Source organism: Manis pentadactyla, chromosome 9 (genome assembly GCF_030020395.1).
Source record: "Manis pentadactyla isolate mManPen7 chromosome 9, mManPen7.hap1, whole genome shotgun sequence".
In the NCBI taxonomy this organism is placed as follows: domain Eukaryota; kingdom Metazoa; phylum Chordata; class Mammalia; order Pholidota; family Manidae; genus Manis; species Manis pentadactyla.
The window spans coordinates 43140030-43157711 of record NC_080027.1 but is presented as its reverse complement, the minus strand read 5'-3'; the positions used below and the strand labels follow the sequence as shown (position 1 = coordinate 43157711).

General features: G+C 39.8%; 1 protein-coding gene across 1 annotated transcript; it reads right to left on the bottom strand.

Moving 5' to 3' along the window:
• Nucleotides 1-1562: 1562 nt before the first annotated feature.
• Nucleotides 1563-2507, bottom strand: LOC118912179 (olfactory receptor 52K1-like). The gene has a single exon (XM_036884972.2). The coding sequence runs from the start codon at nucleotides 2505-2507 to the stop codon at nucleotides 1563-1565; it is 945 nt and encodes a 314-aa protein (XP_036740867.2).
• Between the last annotated feature and the right edge of the window lie 15175 nt (nucleotides 2508-17682).

Genomic DNA, 17682 nt, shown 5'->3' with positions numbered 1-17682 from the left:
TGGAGAAACTCCTTTTAACTATTACTGAAGAAAGAAAAGGGTCAAAAAATAGAAAATAAAAGGATGTGTTTGTATAAGTAAGCCTTCATGAAAAAAATGTGTATGAAAGCTTTTTTAAAAATAGAACTGACTGAAGGAGTGTATAATTACGAAAGTTTGCATGAGACAAAAGCAGAAAGAAAAGTGAAATCGAGTATTATTTTTAATATATTCTGGAAGAAGAAATAGTGCATTTTCTTCGTTTAAATACCAGGTCTGCAACTGTCATGAGTTGGAATGGAAGGAAGAGCTGACAACTCCAGCAATCTGCTTTCCCTGGGTCATGTTATGAAATGACTCTCAAGTTGTGATTGTTTATGACAAAACAACAAAATCATCCTTGCTCATGTTTTAGGAGCATGGTGGGTCAGCTGTGGCCAGGCTCCAGGCTGTGAGTCAGATTTGCATCACATCCATGTATCTGCTGCATCATGGTCTAGGTTGAAGGGAAGACTCTGGGTACATGACAATTCTTGTAGCAGAGGTAAAAATGAGGGGCACTGAACCAAGCTAACAAACACACTTTAAAGTTTCTGATTATTGTGGCATATTTCAAGACCCCTCAAGTTCCATTGGCCAAAGAAAGTCACATATTAAGATTTAACATTCCTGGAGTAAGGAAATTCCTCTTCCATGGTAAAGGAACAAGAGCATAAATATCTTAACCAAACTATAATCTACCACAACTACATATTGTAACAATTTTCCTCTTTAGCTTCAGAAGTCTTAACTTCAAGAGGGAAAGTTGTTAATCACTCTGTTTCTATAGTTCATTGTTCAAAGATGTCATTCAGCTCCTCATTGAATAAATACTACTAAGTATTTTTGGAGATAAAAGGCATATGCTTATGAAAAGTTAGTTACATGGTGATATAAACTTATATAAAGGAGTGTCAAAAGACTATTTTGCAAAGTGTTCAGTAAAAGAATTGGCCATTAGTGTGGGTCAAAAAGGAAGTTAAAGGACTGACAATGCATCATAAGTCTTCTTAGAAGTGAAGCTGTCCACCTGTACAGGCAACAGCATTGGGTGATAATAGTCTAAAGAGCAGCAGAGGCTGGAGGCCACTTAGCAGAAAATATATGTAGACAATTTCAGTAGTAGAAGCGGTGTTAGCCTGTGGGTCACAAAGTCTGTGGTTCAATTTCTCACTCATAGTCTGGATGAGGAGTACAGCAAATTCTCAGCTGCTATGTGCCAGTCTCAGCCAATATTTCTGCTGTTTTTCACCTAGATGACAATAGCACTTTGGTAGGGTTTTGTGTGTATGTGTATTTTCCTTAATTGTGTGATGAGTCTATAAGGATAGAAAGGTTAAACCTCTGCTATCAGACAGACTATAGGGACACATCTAATTTGATCTGACTGGTGGATATGTGAGGAATGAGGCTTCGTTCTTCCTTATCTACTAGTCCAGTACTGCCTGGATGTTTGATTGAGGTAGAGAGGAAAAATCTCAAGTAGGAAAATTGCAATCTCCGTGTTTGACAATTCATTAGTAGGACAAGGAAAAAGTATACACCTACACATTCTTTCTTCTGAATAGACTGAGCACATGATCACAAATCTGCTTGGTTTTAATCCCATAGATGATTGGGTTGACCAAGGGTGGGAAGAGCAAATAGAAGATAGCAAGGAGTATGTGGACATGAGGGGCAGCCCGGCAAGCCATGCGGTGCATGAGTGAGGAGACAACCACAGGTGTGTAGGTGGACAAAATAGCACCTATGTGAGACACACATGTCCCAAAGGCCTTGTAGCGGGCCTCCTGAGAGGCAAGCTGGAGAACTGCCCGAAGGATGAAGATATAAGACAGGATAACACAGAGCAGGTCCAACACCACTATAAACATGGCCACAGCAATGCCGTAGATATTGTTGAAGCGAGTGTCCCCACAGGCCAGCCTTACCACGGCCATGTGCTCACAGTAGCAGTGGGCAATCATGGGGCCTCGGCAGTAGTGGAAGCGCCTGAGCAGAAAGGGGAGTGGGGTCATTAGTGTCACAGCCCGAGACACAGCGGCCATGCCGATCTTGGTGATAAGGGGCCCAGTCAGGACTGTAGTGTAGTGCAGTGGCTTGCAGATGGCCACGTAGCGGTCAAAGGCCATGGCCAGCAGCATGGCTGACTCCATGATAGAGAAGGAGTGGAGAAAGAACATCAGGACCAGACAGGCATGGAAATTGACCTCCCGATCTCTGAACCAGAAAATAGCCAGCATTTTGGGCAGTGTTGTAGAAGAGAGGACCAGATCAATGGCTGCCAACATGGCCAGGAAGAGGTACATGGGCTCATGGAGGGCTGCATCAGCCCAGATAATGAAGAGGAGGGTGCAGTTGCCAAACAGGGCCAGAGTAAAGGTGAAACAGAAGGGAATGGAGATCCAGGCATGCAGGTGCTCTAAACCTGGAATTCCTACCAACAAGAAAACAGCTGGATGGGTTGAGGTCATATTGGAGTCTGACATGGCTTCTGGAAATTCTCCTTGTCAGTTTTTACAGGGACCCTTCACCTCCCATATATACCTCCTTGGAAGGATTAGCTCTTATTCCCATTGCTAGATATTGAAATCAGTTAGTAGTCCTCATAGACACGGATAAGCATAATCCCAAGGGTGTCTACCCTTACAGGACTTTGAATCTCATTGAGTAGGTAGAATATTAAGCATTAGAACTGATATCACAAGACAACTTTCATAAAGGAATGGAGAAAAAAGCAATGTTTTCTGTGTTCATGTTGTTATCCAGAATACCCTGTTAATAAGAAAACATTTAAAGCAAATCATTTTTTTTCTTTCTTTTTTTTTTTGTAGATAATTATTTTTTATTGAAGGGTAGTTGACACACAGTATTACATTACATTAGTTTCAGGTGTACAACACAGTGATTCAACATTTATATACATGATAATTCTAGGTACCAGCTATCAACATACCAAGTTGTTCCAATATTTTGACTATATTCCTTATGCTATACATTACATCCCGGTTACTTATTTATTTTACAATTGGAAGTGTGTACTTTTTTTTTTTCTGTGAGGGCATCTCTCATATTTATTGATCAAATGGTTGTTAACAACAATAAAATTCTGTATAGGGGAGTCAATGCTCAATGCACAATCATTACTCCACCCCAAGCCTAATTTTCATCAGTCGCCAATCTTCTGAAGCAAAACAAACAAGTACTTACATGGAGAACAAATTCTTACATAGTGAATAAGTTACATAGTGAACAGTACAAGGGCAGTCATCACAGAAACTTTCGGTTTTGCTCATGCATTATGAACTATAAACGGTCAGTTCAAATATGAATACTCATTTGATTTTTATACTAGATTTATATGTGGATACCACATTTCTCCCTTTATTATTATTATTTTTAATAAAATGCTGAAGTGGTAGGTAGATACAAGATAAAGGTACAAAACATAGTTTAGTGTTGTAAGAGAGCAAATGTAGATGATCAGGTGTGTGCCGGTAGACTATGTGTTAATCCAAGCTAGACAAGGGCAATAAAACATCCACGTATGCAGAAGATTTCTCTCAGAAGAGGGGGGGTGAGGTTCTAAGCCTCACCTCTGTTGATCCCTAAATTTCTCACATGATGACCCCCCTGCGACTGTGCCTGTCTTAGGTTGTTCCTCCCTTGAGGAATCTTACCCGTCTCTGGCTAACCAGTCATCTTCCGGGGCCATACAGGGAAATGTAAAGTTGGTAAGTGAGAGAGAAGCCTTATTATTTGAAATGGTTAGCTTTTTACTTCTATGCATATTTATTCCCTGTAACTTCTATGCCCAGCATTTGTCTTGAGGTATCTTTACCACTTGGAAGAATTATGATACTCAGTAAATTTGATACGAGGCACGAATTCTATTTAAGGGTTGTAATTAGGAAGGAAGAAGAAAAGCTATAGAAAGAGCAGGCGGAAGAAAACATGGGAAGATTGATTATTTCTTTGACATATCTTCTTGTAGAGTAACTTCAGCATGTATAGGTTTTAAACTACTACTTAAATTGGGCACACACATTAACATAATAGGAGTATAGTTACATAACCAAAGCATACCTGTAATTATCAGCCATCTCCAGTGAAACCAAGAAAACCAGTTAGGCACCTTAGGCATTTGTGAAAACTTATCTATGATATGGTGGATATTGTCCAACTGAATTTGAACAGTCTGAGAGAAATCAGACAAATGAAAACAACCCATTCCTGGGGAATGTTCACATCCCATATGTTCTTTTAACAGTAAACAGTCTGTAGTTGTAAGATTTTGGAACGCTACAATTTGCACTTCTCCTAATTCTTGGTTGAGTTCCAACAATATAGATCCAGTCAAATTTGTTGTTTTACTGTATGCACAGGCCAGCTTAGATATCTCCTTCTTCATTCCCATGGCAAGTCCAGGAACTGGTGGGATGAGTGCATCTACACCTGTGGCAGTGCGTGGATCTTTGTTGGGGTTTTTTGATGATCATCTTCTGGCATAAGTCTTCCAGAGAGTGCTGATGTTGGAAGTTCTTTTTCATATTGTATCTTAGTTCATTTTCGGGAAGGCCCAATTAGGCTTTGATCCTCTGTATAAACACAAACAGACCCTTTGCCTACATTTTTATATGCCCTTTATACCCTTGTGTAGAACACATTGGAGGTTACCACACAGGAACTGCCTTTTTTTTTTTTAGTATCACTAATCTACACTTACATGACGAATATTATGTTTACTAGGCTCTCCCCTATACCAGGTCCCCCCTATCAAACCCTTTACAGTCACTGTCCATCAGCATAGCAAAATGTTGTAGAATCACTACATGCCTTCTCTGTGTTGTACAGCCCTCCCCTTTCTCCCACCCCCTCATGCATGTTAATCTTAATACCCCCATTCTTCTCCCCCCCTTATCCCTCCCTACCCACCCATCCTCCCTAGTCCCTTTCCCTTTGGTACCTGTTAGTCCATTCTCGCATTCTGTGATTCTGCTGCTGTTCTGTTCCTTCAGTTTTTCCTTTGTTCTTATATTCCACAGATGAGTGAAATCATTTGGTATTTCTCTTTCTCCACTTGGCTTGTTTCACTGAGCATAATACCCTCCAGCTCCATCCATGTTGCTGCAAATGGTAGGATTTGCCCTTTTCTTATGGCTGAGTAGTATTCCATTGTGTATATGTACCACATCTTCCTTATCCATTCATCTATCGATGGACATTTAGGTTGCTTCCAATTCTTGGCTATTGTAAATAGTGCTGCGATAAACATAGGGGTGCACTGATCTTTCTCATACTTGATTGCTGCATTCTTAGGGTAAATTCCTAGGAGTGCAATTCCTGGGTCAAATGGTAAGTCTGTTTTGAGCATTTTGATGTACCTCCATACTGCTTTCCACAATGGTTGAACTAACTTACATTCCCACCAGCAGTGTAGGAGGGTTCCCCTTTCTCCACAGCCTCACCAACATTTGTTGTTGTTTGTCTTTTGGATGGCAGCCATCCTTACTGGTGTGAGGTGATACCTCATTGTAGTTTTAATTTGCATTTCTCTGATAACGAGCGATGTGGAGCATCTTTTCATGTGTCTGTGGGCCATCTGTACTTCTGTTTTGGAGAACTGTCTGTTCAGTTCCTCTGCCCATTTTTTAATTGGGTTATTTGTCTTTTGTTCGGTGAGGCATGTGAGCTCTTTATATATTCTGGACATCAAGCCTTTATCACATCTGTCATTTTCAAATATATTCTCCCATACTGTAGGGTTCCTTTTTGTTCTATTGATGGTATCTTTTGCTGTAGAGAAGCTTTTCAGTTAAATATACTCCCACTTGTTCATTTTTGCTGTTGTTTTCCTTGCCCGGGAAGATATGTTCAAGAAGAGGTCACTCATGTTTATGTCTAAGAGGTTTTTGCCTATGTTTTCTTCCAAGAGTTTAATGGTTTCGTGACTTACATTCAGGTCTTTGATCCATTTTGAGTTTACTTTTGTATATGGGGTTAGACAATGGTCCAGTTTCATTCTCCTACATGTAGCTGTCCAGTTTTGCCAGCAGCATCTGTTGAAGAGACTGTCATTTTGCCATTGAATGTCCATGGCTCCTTTATCAAATATTAATTGACCATATATGTCTGGGTTAATGTCTGGATTCTCTAGTCTGTTCCATTGGTCTGTGGCTCTGTTCTTGTGCCAGTACCAAATTGTCTTGATTACTATGGCTTTATAGTAGAGCTTGAAGTTGGGGAATGAGATCCCCCCCTACTTTATTTTTCTTTCTCAGGATTGCTTTGGCTATTCGGGGTCTTTGGTGGTTCCATACGAATTTTTGAATTATTTGTTCCAGTTCATTGAAGAATGTTGCTGGTAGTTTCATAGGGATTGCATCAAATTATTGCTTTGGGAAGGATGGCCATTTTGACGATATTAATTCTTCCCAGCCATGAGCATGGGATGAGTTTCCGTCTGTTAGTGTCCCCTTTAATTTCTCTTAAGAGTGACTTGTAGTTTTCAGAGTATAAGTCTTTAACTTCGTTGGTTAGGTTTATTCCTAGGTATTTTTTTTTTTTTGATGCAATTGTGAATGGAGTTGTTTTCCTGATTTCTCTTTCTGTTGGTTCATTGTTAGTGTATAGGAAAGCCACAGATTTCTGTGTATTGATTTTGTATCCTGCAACTTTGCTATATTCCAATATCAGTTCTAGTAGTTTTGGGGTGGAGTCTTTAGGGTTTTTTATGTACAGTATCATGTCATCTGCAAATAGTGACAGTTTAACTTCTTCTTTACCAATCTGGATTCCTTGTCATTTTTTGTTTTGTCTGATTGCCGTGGCTAGGACCTCCAGTACTATGTTAAATAACAGTGGGGAGAGTGGGCATCCCTGTCTAGTTCCCGATCTCAGAGGAAATGCTTTCAGCTTCTCGCTGTTCAATATAATGTTGGCTGTGGGTTTATCATAGATGGCCTTTATTATGTTGAGGTACTTGCCCTCTATTCCCATTTTGCTGAAAGTTTTATCATGAATGGATGTTGAACTTTGTCAAATGCTTTTTCAGCATCTATGGAGATGATCATGTGGTTTTTGTCTTTCTTTTTGTTGATGTGGTGGATGATGTTGATGGACTTTCGAATGTTGTATGATCCTTGAATCCCTGGGATGAATCCCACTTGGTCATGGTGTATGATCCTTTTGATGTATTTTTGAATTCGGTTTGCTAATATTTTGTTGAGTATTTTTGCATCTACGTTCATCAGGGATATTGGTCTGTAGTTTTCCTTTTTGGCGGGGTCTTTGCCTGGTTTTGGTATTAGGGTGATGTTAGCTTCATAGAATGAGTTTGAGAGTATCCCCTCCTCCTCTATTTTTTGGAAAACTCTAAGGAGAATGGGTATTATGTCTTCCCTGTATGTATGATAAAATTCCGAGGTAAATCCATCTGGCCCGGGGGTTTTGTTCTTTGGTAGTTTTTTGATGACCACTTCAATTTCGTTGTTGGTAATTGGTGTGTTTAGATTTTCTGTTTCTGTCTGGGTCAATCTTGGAAGGTTGTATTTTTCTAGAAAGTTGTCCATTTCTCCTAGGTTTCCCAGCTTGTTAGCATTTAGGTTTTCATAGTATTCTCTAATAATTCTTTGTATTTCTGTGGGGTCCGTCGTGATTTTTCCTTCCTCGTTTCTGATACTGTTGATTTGTGTTGACTCTCTTTTCTTCTTAATAAGTCTGGCTAGAGGCTTATCTATTTTGTTTATTTTCTCAAGAACCAGCTCTTGGTTTCATTGATTTTTGCTATTGTTTTATTCTTCTTAATTTTATTTATTTCTTCTCTGATCTTTATTATGTCCCTCCTTCTGCTGACCTTAGGCCTCATTTGTTCTTCTTTTTCCAATTTCGATAATTGTGACATTAGATCATGCATTTGGGATTTTTCTTCCTTTTTTAAATATGCTTGGATTGCTATATACTTTCCTCTTAAGACTGCTTTTGCTGCGTTCCACAGAAGTTGGGGCTTAGTGTTGTTGTCATTTGTTTCCATATATTGCTGGATCTCCATTTTGATTTGTTCATTGATCCATTGATTATTTAGGAGTGTGTTGTTAAGCCTCCATGTGTTTGTGAGCCTTTTTGCTTTCTTTGTACAGTTTATTTCTTGTTTTATGCCTTTGTGGTCTGAAAAGTTGGTTGGTAGGATTTCAATCTTTTGGAATTTTCTGAGGCTCTTTTTGGTGGCTAGTATGTGGTCTATTCTGGAGAATGTTCCATGTGCACCTGAGAAGAATGTATATCCTTTTGCTTTTGGATGTACAGTTCTATAGATGTCTATTAGGTCCATCTGCTCTACTGTGTTGTTCAGTGCTTCCGTGTCCTTACTTATTTTCTGCCCTGTGGACCTATCCTTTGGGGTGAGTGGTATGTTGAAGTCTCCTAGAATGAATGCATTGCAGTCTATTTCCCCCTTTAGTTCTGTTAGTATTTGTTTCACATATGCTGGTGCTCCTGTGTTGGATGCATATATATTTAGAATTGTTATATCCTCTTGTTGGACTGAGCCCTTTATCATTATGTGGTGTCCTTCTTTATCTCTTGTTACTTTCTTTTTTTGAAGTCTATTTTGTCTGATATTAGTACTGCAACCCCTGCTTTCTTCTCACTGTTGTTTGGTTGAAATATGTTTTTCCATCCTTTGACTTTTAGTCTGTACATGTCTTTAGGTTTGAGGTGAGTTTCTTGTAAGCAGCATATAGATGGGTCTTGCTTTTTTATCCATTCTATTACTCTGTGTCTTTTGATTGATGCATTCAGCCCATTAACATTTAGGGTGACTATTGAAAGATATGTACTTATTGCCATTGCAGGCTTTAAATTCGTGGTTACCAAAGGTTCAAGGTTAGCCTCTTTAGTATCTTACTGCCTAACTTAGCTCACTTATTGAGCTGTTGTATACACTGTCTGGAGATTCTTTTCTTCTCTCCCTTCTTATTCCTCCTCCTCCATTCTTCATATGTTGGGTGTTTTATTCTGTGCTCTTTCTAGGAGTGCTCCCATCTAGAGCAGTCCCTGTAATATGTCCTTTAGAGGTGGTTTATCGGAAGCAAATACCCTCAGCTTTTGTTTGTCTGGGAATTGTTTAATCCCACCATCATATTTGAATGATAGTCGTGCTGGATACAGTATCCTTGGTTCAAGGCCCTTCTGTTTCATTGTATTAAATATATCATGCCATTCTCTTCTGACCTGTAGGGTTTCTGTCGAGAAGTCTGATGTTAGCTTGATGGGTTTTCCTTTATAGGTGACCTTTTTCTCTCTAGCTGCCTTTAAACTCCTTCCTTGTCCTTGATCTTTGCCATTTTAATTATTATGTGTCTTGGTGTTGTCCTCCTTGGATCCTTTCTGTTGGGGGTTCTGTGTATTTCCGTGGGCTGGTCGATTATTTCCTCCCCCAGTTTGGGGAAGTTTTCAGCAATTATTTCTTCCAAGATACTTTCTATCTCTTTTCCTCTCTCTTCTTCTTCTGGTTCCCCTATAATACGGATATTGTTCCTTTTGGATTGGTCAAACAGTTCTCTTAATATTGTTTCATTCCTGGAGATCCTTTTCTCTCTCTCTATGTCAGCTTCTATGCGTTCCTGTTCTCTGGTCTCAATTCCATCAATGGCCTCTTGCATCCTTTCCATTCTTCTTATAAACCCTTCCAGAGTTTGTTTCATTTCTGTAATCTCCTTTCTGGCATCTGTGATCTCCCTTCAGACTTCATCACTTATCTCTTGCGTATTTCTCTGCATCTCTGTCAGCATGTTTATGATTTTTATTTTGAATTCTTTTTCAGGAAGACTGGTTAGGTCTGTCTCCTTCTCTGGTGTTGTCTCTGTGATCTTTGTCTGCCTGTAGCTTTGCCTTTTCATGGTGATAGGAATAGTTTGCAGGGCTGGGACGAGTGACAGCTGGAAGAACTTCCCTTCTTATTGGTTTGTGGCCCTCCTCTCCTGGGAGAACAGCGACCTCTAGTGGCTTGTGCTTGGCAGCTGGGTGCAGACAGGGCTTCTGCTTCCTGCCTGGCTGCTATGGAGTTTATCTCCGCTGTTGCTGTGGGCGTGGCCTGGTTCGGGCAGCTACTCCAAAATGGTGGAGTCGCGTTGGAGCAGGAGCTGCTGGGAGGCTATTTATCTCCGTAAGGGGCCTCCCTGCTCCCTGCAGCTCAGGGATTAGGGTGTCCAGAGAACCCCGGATTCCCTACCTCTGGATTAAGTGTCCTATCCTGCCCCTTTAAGACTTCCAAAAAGCACCCGCCAAAACAAAACAATGACCACAAAAAAAAAGAAAAAAAAATTTTTTAATTAAAAAAAAAAAAAAAGTGGCCACTCGTTTTTCTTTATTCTCCGGCGCCAGCCTCAGGCATCTGCTCACCGGTTTTGCTGCCCTGTTTCCCTAGTATTGGGGTCCCTATCCCTTTAAGACTTCCAAAACGCGCTTGCCAAAACAAAACAGCAGAAAAAATAAATAAATAAATGGTCGCACGCTTTTCTGGTGTTGTCTGGCACCAGGCCTCCGGTGCCCGCTCACTGTTCTTGCTGCCCTGTTTCCCTAGTATCCAGGGCCCCCCCGCGCACGCACTGTGTCTGTGCTCTGGCCCGGATGGCTGAGGCTGGGTGTTCGGCAGTCCTGGGCTCCGTCTCCCTCCCGCTCTGCCTATTCTTCTCCCGCCGGGAGCTGGGGGAAAGGGTGCTTGGCTCCCGCCAGGCCGGGGCTTGTATCTTACCCCCTTCGCGAGGCGCTGGGTTCTCTCAGTTGTGGATGTGGTCTGGATGTTGTCCTATGTCCTCTGGTCTCTATTCTAGGAAGAGTTGTCTTTGTTATATTTTCATAGATATATGTGGTTTTGGGAGGAGATTTCCGCTGCTCTACTCACGCCGCCATCTTGGCTCCCTCCTCGCAATTCATTTTTTAATACATATATTGGTACCACTCTATATAAGCTTAGAATCACAAAAACCAACTTTGTCCTGAATTTTCAGGCCCATGTAAGTTTAATGAAGCTTGTAATTTCTAATGCCCCTATTAATCACACGATCTGTATAATTTCTCTAACATTATCTGATACAGTTGCCACTAGGCACATGTGGTTATTTAAATTTATTAAAATACAAATTCAATACCTTAGTCACAAAAGACACTTTTTAAGTGCTCAATAGCCACATGTGACTAGTGGCTACCCTATAAAGATACAACAGACACAGAATATTTTATCATTGTAAAAAGTTCTACTGAAGAGAATTGCCTTGGAATATATCTTCCAGATCCCTTCTGCATCCACAAATCTGCAAATTCAGCCCTGCCACAGCTTGCCGAGGAAACAAGACACCTCCTGTTTTGGTTCCCCATCTAACTTCATGTTAACCTCCCTACCCATGTAGCTCTCCCTCCATGCATCTTCCTGCTCCTTTGTTTTCATCACAGGAGAACTCTCTTGTCCTTAGCGGGACTGAAATCTGGCTTCCATAACAATTGCCCTTTATTCTTAACAAATTTTAATCTTTCTTCTTCTCTAGGTCACTTTTTTCTTCTCTTCTTTCAAATTCTCAAACACTGGAGTTGCCCAGTTTTCATACTGCCACTATTTTATAGGATCCAGCTAATGTGATATTTATGAGCATTAAATAATATACTTACAGCATTTACCACATTATTGAACTAAGTACTGAAGGAACTTGGTCTCTTTCAAATATAAGAAAATTAAGTTTTTAGAAACTGAATATCTCTAAAATACCATAGTTAATAGTATAAGGCAGCTGAGTTTGAGTTCTAGCTTTCTCTAATTCCAGTGTCCTAGGTAACTAGGCTTTATTGCTTCAATCTAAATGCCTTATAAGCAACACACATTCACCACATCCACATTGAAAACTAATTTCATGTGGTTTGGAAAACTTTCAGAATCTAAAGGTCTTGGATTAGTAGCAAATACTGCTTATACTAGCTGCATGACTTTGCACAAATCACTATCTCTGAGCCGGTTTCCTTCTCTGTAAATGGGGAATAGTAATGTTGTACCTTTTGTGTGAGAATTGTTAAGAAGGGTAAGTGAAATTATATATAAAATCCCTTTGTAAAATTCTTTGATATTTGCCGAACCTTATTAGTGATTGATATTTCTCTTCCACAGAACTATGCACCTTTTAGTTATCTTGATTAATATTCTCCCTCCCATGATCTTATATCTTTCTCCAATTACTTCAAATCTCTTCTTTTCTTCACAGAAAACATCTAGAAATGCTTCTGTTCTGTCTCAGCTCTCTCAAATATCATTTGGTAATGAAACATACCAATCTGGAATTGGAATTCCCATTACTTCCCCAAACCTGTTCAGCGATGACGTCCATGATGATGGTGCCACTGTAATTTTCCTGCTTTCGCACATCATGACCTCTCAGCAACTTTCTTCTAAACTGACAACTTTGTCCTTTTTAAAACCCCCTTTTGGGTACAATGATACTACCATTTCCTATTTCCTTAATTTCTCATTTCAGCCTTCTGTTTCTAAATATCAAATTTCTTCAGGAATCAATATTGAGCACTATTCAGTTTTATATTCACAAAATATTAAATATATTCAGTCAATTTCTGAAAAAATTTTTTTACTGAATGGGTTAAGGATAAATCCAAGAGCAAAACAGATTGATGCCTTAGTAGAACAAATTTTCTAAAGGTTTGAGAAGGATAGTAAAAATATGTATACATTATTAAGTTACATAATAAAAGGTATTACTGTTATAAAGGAAAGAAAAAACTGGGTGAGAAGATAAAAAATCCTGAAGCTGGGGGAGAATAAAGATAGCAATTTTAAATAGATCAAGGTAGGCCTCACTGAGGAGAAGAATTTGAGCAGATTGAATAAGGTGAAGAAATAAATTAACTTGGCTTCTGATCTCTTTAAAAGACAGAACCTGGGGTGACATATCCATGTGGTGTATATGGGGAAAATAATGTGCAAAATGGGATAAAAGTGACAGGAAAGCAGAGAATTATATCCAAAAGTACATTACTGAGCTGGATAATGCTTTGATCAGCTGTGTCCAGTTCCACATGAAGAACCATGTAGAGGGCAGAATTTTCTACTTGAGACATGAAAGAAGGGTATATTTATCTACTGGTTTCCCCTCTGAGGTCAAGGTTTGTCCAAAGAGTATTAATTTCTTCACACTTCCAGGTTCACACATAGAACAGCCAAGCAGTCTCCTTAAGTGCCCTGTGCAATGGAGCAGAGAAACCCAGTGGTGGGGTACATTGAGTCAGGCACAGTCAGGCCCTACCTATACTCAAGGAGTTGCCACAGGATTGGCTAGAACAAAAAGGTGAGTGAAAGGAAGTGAGATGGGTATAAAAGATGGAGAATATAAGAATTACCCCATGGAAAGAACTATAAGCAAAGGGCATAGTCAGAACAAATGCTCTTAAGAGAGAAAGAAATATGCCTAACGATCAAAGATCAGCTTCTTCAAAGTCAGTGTAGCTGGATGATGTGAATGAGAGATTTACAGAGGTCCTAAAGATGGGGCCACATCACAAAGGACCTTAGGCCCTTTGTAGAATGATTGTGAGAGAAGTGAGGAACATTTGCAAAGAAAGTTTTTGAGCAGAGAAATGATATTTGACAAATTTTTTTGAAGTTTTGTCTGGCTTTTATAATAAGAAGAGCACAGAAGGGTGGGAGTAAAAGCAGAAAAAGACTCTGGATTATTCCAGTAATCGGGGAAGGGGGAAGGTTGACTAAGAACCAAGGTGGCAGTGTGCGTGTTAAGAAGCAACCAGACTTTGCATGTATTTGAGGGAAAAGCCAGGGGACTTTTTCTGACAGATTAAATGTGGATCATGAAAGAAGGAATCAAAGATGACACTGGGATAACTGGCTTGAGCAACTAAAAAAAAATTGCTCTCAACTGAGATAGGGGCTGGTTGTGAAAGAGGAGATCAAATTTTTAATTTTAGAAATACTTTGCTTAAGATGTCTACCAGAAATCCAAGCAACTCTATTAAGACATTTGTGTATATATAAGTCTGAAGTTTGAGAGAAAAATTCTGACTGCTGATATAAACTTGTGATCATTGGAAATAAATAGCTTTGAAGCTGATTAAGATCAACAAGACAGTGAGTACTCATAATAAAAGAGAACCAAGGACAGAATCTCTACACTAAGACCTGGGATGGAGAAGTAGTTGGGGTAAATGAAAGAGGAGTCAGCAAAAGAAACTGAAAATGAGCAACCTATCAGAAAAGGTCCAAGAGTATGCACTGTCTTGATAGCTAGAGAATGCAGTGTCTTGAGGAGGGAATTACCATGCTAAATGCTACTGATGAGTCAAATAATTCCAAAACAGAGAACTGGCCTTGTGTTTAGAAATACAGTGCAATGGATACCTTGGTAAGAAAAATTTTGCTAGAATAGAGGGACACAAAGCTGACTTGACCGAGTTGGATTAGGAAAAAAAGGAAAGTTGGTTAATATGGCTCACTTCTTTGAGGGGTTTTGCTGCAAAAGCCAACAGTAAAAGGAGCACTGGCTGCAGAAGGAAGTGGAGTAAAGGGAAGGCTATTTGGGTGGGTGTTCAATTGTTTTTAAAAAGGAAGGGGAAAACTTTAAATATAAATTTCCATATCTTACCTTCCCTCTAAGCCACAGACTAGTATATCCAACTGCCTACCTACGATCCTGGCATAGCAATCTTCAGATACCTCAACTTACCATTTTTGAGGCATAAATCTTGGTTTCTTCCTTCATATGCATTCTATATCTCAGTACATCATATCCTCCCCAACCAGTTGCTCAACCTTAAAATCAAGTCCTCTGGTTCTACTTGTTGCTTTCCTGCAGCATATTCAATCTATCAGCAGGTCCAGTTGGGTCACCCTCCACAGTCAATCACAAAATTGCCTGCTCCAATTTAATTCCTCCACCCTATCCAGGCCACCATTCTCTCCCACTTACTTCTGGGACAGAGACACCTAACAAGTTTCTGCTTTTGTCCTCCAATTTCTATCCTTCCACAAATACCTACCATTTTGTGAAGTGTAGGGACTGTGCATTATTCACATCTATAAACTCAGCCTCAAGCATACACAGTAAGTGGTGAATATCTCACCAAATGAAGCATGAACAACCAGATACTGGAAAATGTCTCCTAACTTTGTTCAGACAACCTCCCTATCTGATCCAAGCCCAGAATAGTCAGTTATTTTCCAATATAACATTCATTCAGGATGGAAGTTCTTAGAAACCTCCACCAGCCTTGGTTGCATGCATCAGAATAAATTATTCTTCTCATTGCGAAGTATTTTTCCATGTCTTACTAATGTTTGCACATCTTTGCCAGGAACAAACACTTGCTCTGCAGGAAATTTAAACTGGTGAGATAAAGTTCTTGCTGTCAAGTCTTTAGTGTCAAAAAGAGCACCTGTTACATAACAGACACTCTGCAAATAACTGTTAATGATCCCACATGCCTATTGTAACTTTACTCTCAGTAAATATGCATTTTCCACAAAACCAAACCTATTTCACTTTACCTCCAAGTCTCTACATTGCTATGGCTTACTCTGTCCATCTTCTGAACATAACTCTGTAACCTTTCCACCCTTCTTCACACAAAGTTATCTGTTCTAATTTCTACCCCAAGCACAGGGTGTCCAACAGTGCATGAACTTTAATTCTTTTGTAGCTCATCAAAAATGTACCCCTCACAGAATCAGACTCCCAGAGTAGAAGAATGAATGGAGCCAGTCTTCCTCCCCTTAATATCCAGAACGTGCTTTGTAGTGAATCTTGACAATACTGTTTCAAGAGCCAAAATGTCCACACTAAACCACACTTTTACTTCTTTCTTCTCCCAAAAGTGCTTAAATGGGTCTCCATGTAGAGAAAATACTTAGTTAATGCCTTCCTCTATTTTGTATTCTATAAAATATATCTTAAGAAGATATCAGAATGATGGATTTGAAAGATTTAAAACCCAGAGACAAGGAGATAGCCACTCACCCAATGTCCATTAAGGATGTGGGCTACAGGAGAAGAACCTAAAGAAATGCATTTCCAACTTCTCCTTGCATCTTCCTAGTTCAGGCCTCATTTTCTCTCTTAACTAATGCAGAAGCCTTCTAATTAGGACAGGGATTTTGGTGGGTTTGGAAGGAGGAATGATAGGAGGTGCGAAGTGGCAACTGGAATAATATCCAGGACTGTTGGGCAGTGAACCACAATGTTAGTCTACAAACTCCAGACACTTCCTCCCCTATAGAGAATGGCAGCCTCCTTTCTGTGCCACAGCATTTGTGCTGTACTGTCAGTACTTATGCTTCCTCAGTTGAATGGCCAAAATACAGGCAATAAAGGAATTAAGCATCAGCTCCCTGCCCTCTCCCTAAGACCAGGTTTGGGTGTGGGATGTAGACTTAAAGTGCCCCCATCCTTTCTCACTCACCACACTTGTGTCACCTCTTTCCTGTTCCCTAGTCCAACTCTGTCCCCAGTCCTTAGTCTGAAGTAGAGTTCTTATACCTGTTGCATTAGCTTCATGCAACTACAGTGGGAGGAGTTTGAGAGGGAGGGAGCTGGGAGGAAAGCAGCTGCCTTTATCCTCACAAACCTCTTATCTTCTCTAAAAAGGGTGTGGAAACCAAAACTGCTGCACTTGAGAAGGGCCCTCAGGGGTTCATGCAAGGTTCTGGCCTCTTCTCTAAGGGTTGACACAGGGGAATCCCCTGACCCAGGGCTCCCACCTTGAGGGTTCCCTGCAGCCCATGTCTCCTTCCCACTTTTGGTGCTCGGTCATGCCTCCCAGAGGTCATGCTTAACTGTTCAGAAACTGTGAGCACTTCAGGTAGAGTCTGCTCCTGCCTTGGTTTTTGATGTGCCTGTACTTACATCTACCCCTCCTTGCAGTACCTCCTAAGAAAGCCTCATTAAAACATAAAAACTGCAGTTAACTCCTGTCTGACTATAATAACCCTGAAGGGCAGGAATTCCAGCCTAACCAGGCCAGGGTATCTGATAGGTATTATTTTATATACATGTTACATATTGACCAGACTAAGGCATTGATTTTCATCTTGTAACTTTGTAATGACACATCTCTGATCTTAGATGTGTTTCCTTATCTCTAAAATGGAAATAATAATCCCCATTCTTCCTAAATCATAGGTTAGAGTTTCTAACTATATAATTAGGAAATCAGTATGTTAATGATGTGATTACTTATCATTAACAAATAATTACCAACCATGTATAAATAATAAAGGGTGATATTCTACTCCCAACTGATCTTAGTGTCTTCTGTTCTTCAAAGGCCTGAAAAGGAAACTAGTTTATACCAGAGTCTGTCATGGACTTTGCCTGCTATAATATCCCATAATACTTTTTTTATTTGAAAGATGCTCTTCTAATTTTCCTTATTTTATTGTGGTAAGAACACTTAAAATTTGTTAAGATGATAGATCACATGTTAAGTGTACAATACTTGACTGTACATATGATTTTGTACAGCAAGATTCATCTTAACTAAAACTTTGTGCCTGCTTCTCGATAACACCACATTTCCCCCTCCCCCAACTCCTGGTAACTACCATTCCAGTTATTGATTTTATGAATTTTACTATTTTCAATGTTTCATATTAGTGGAATT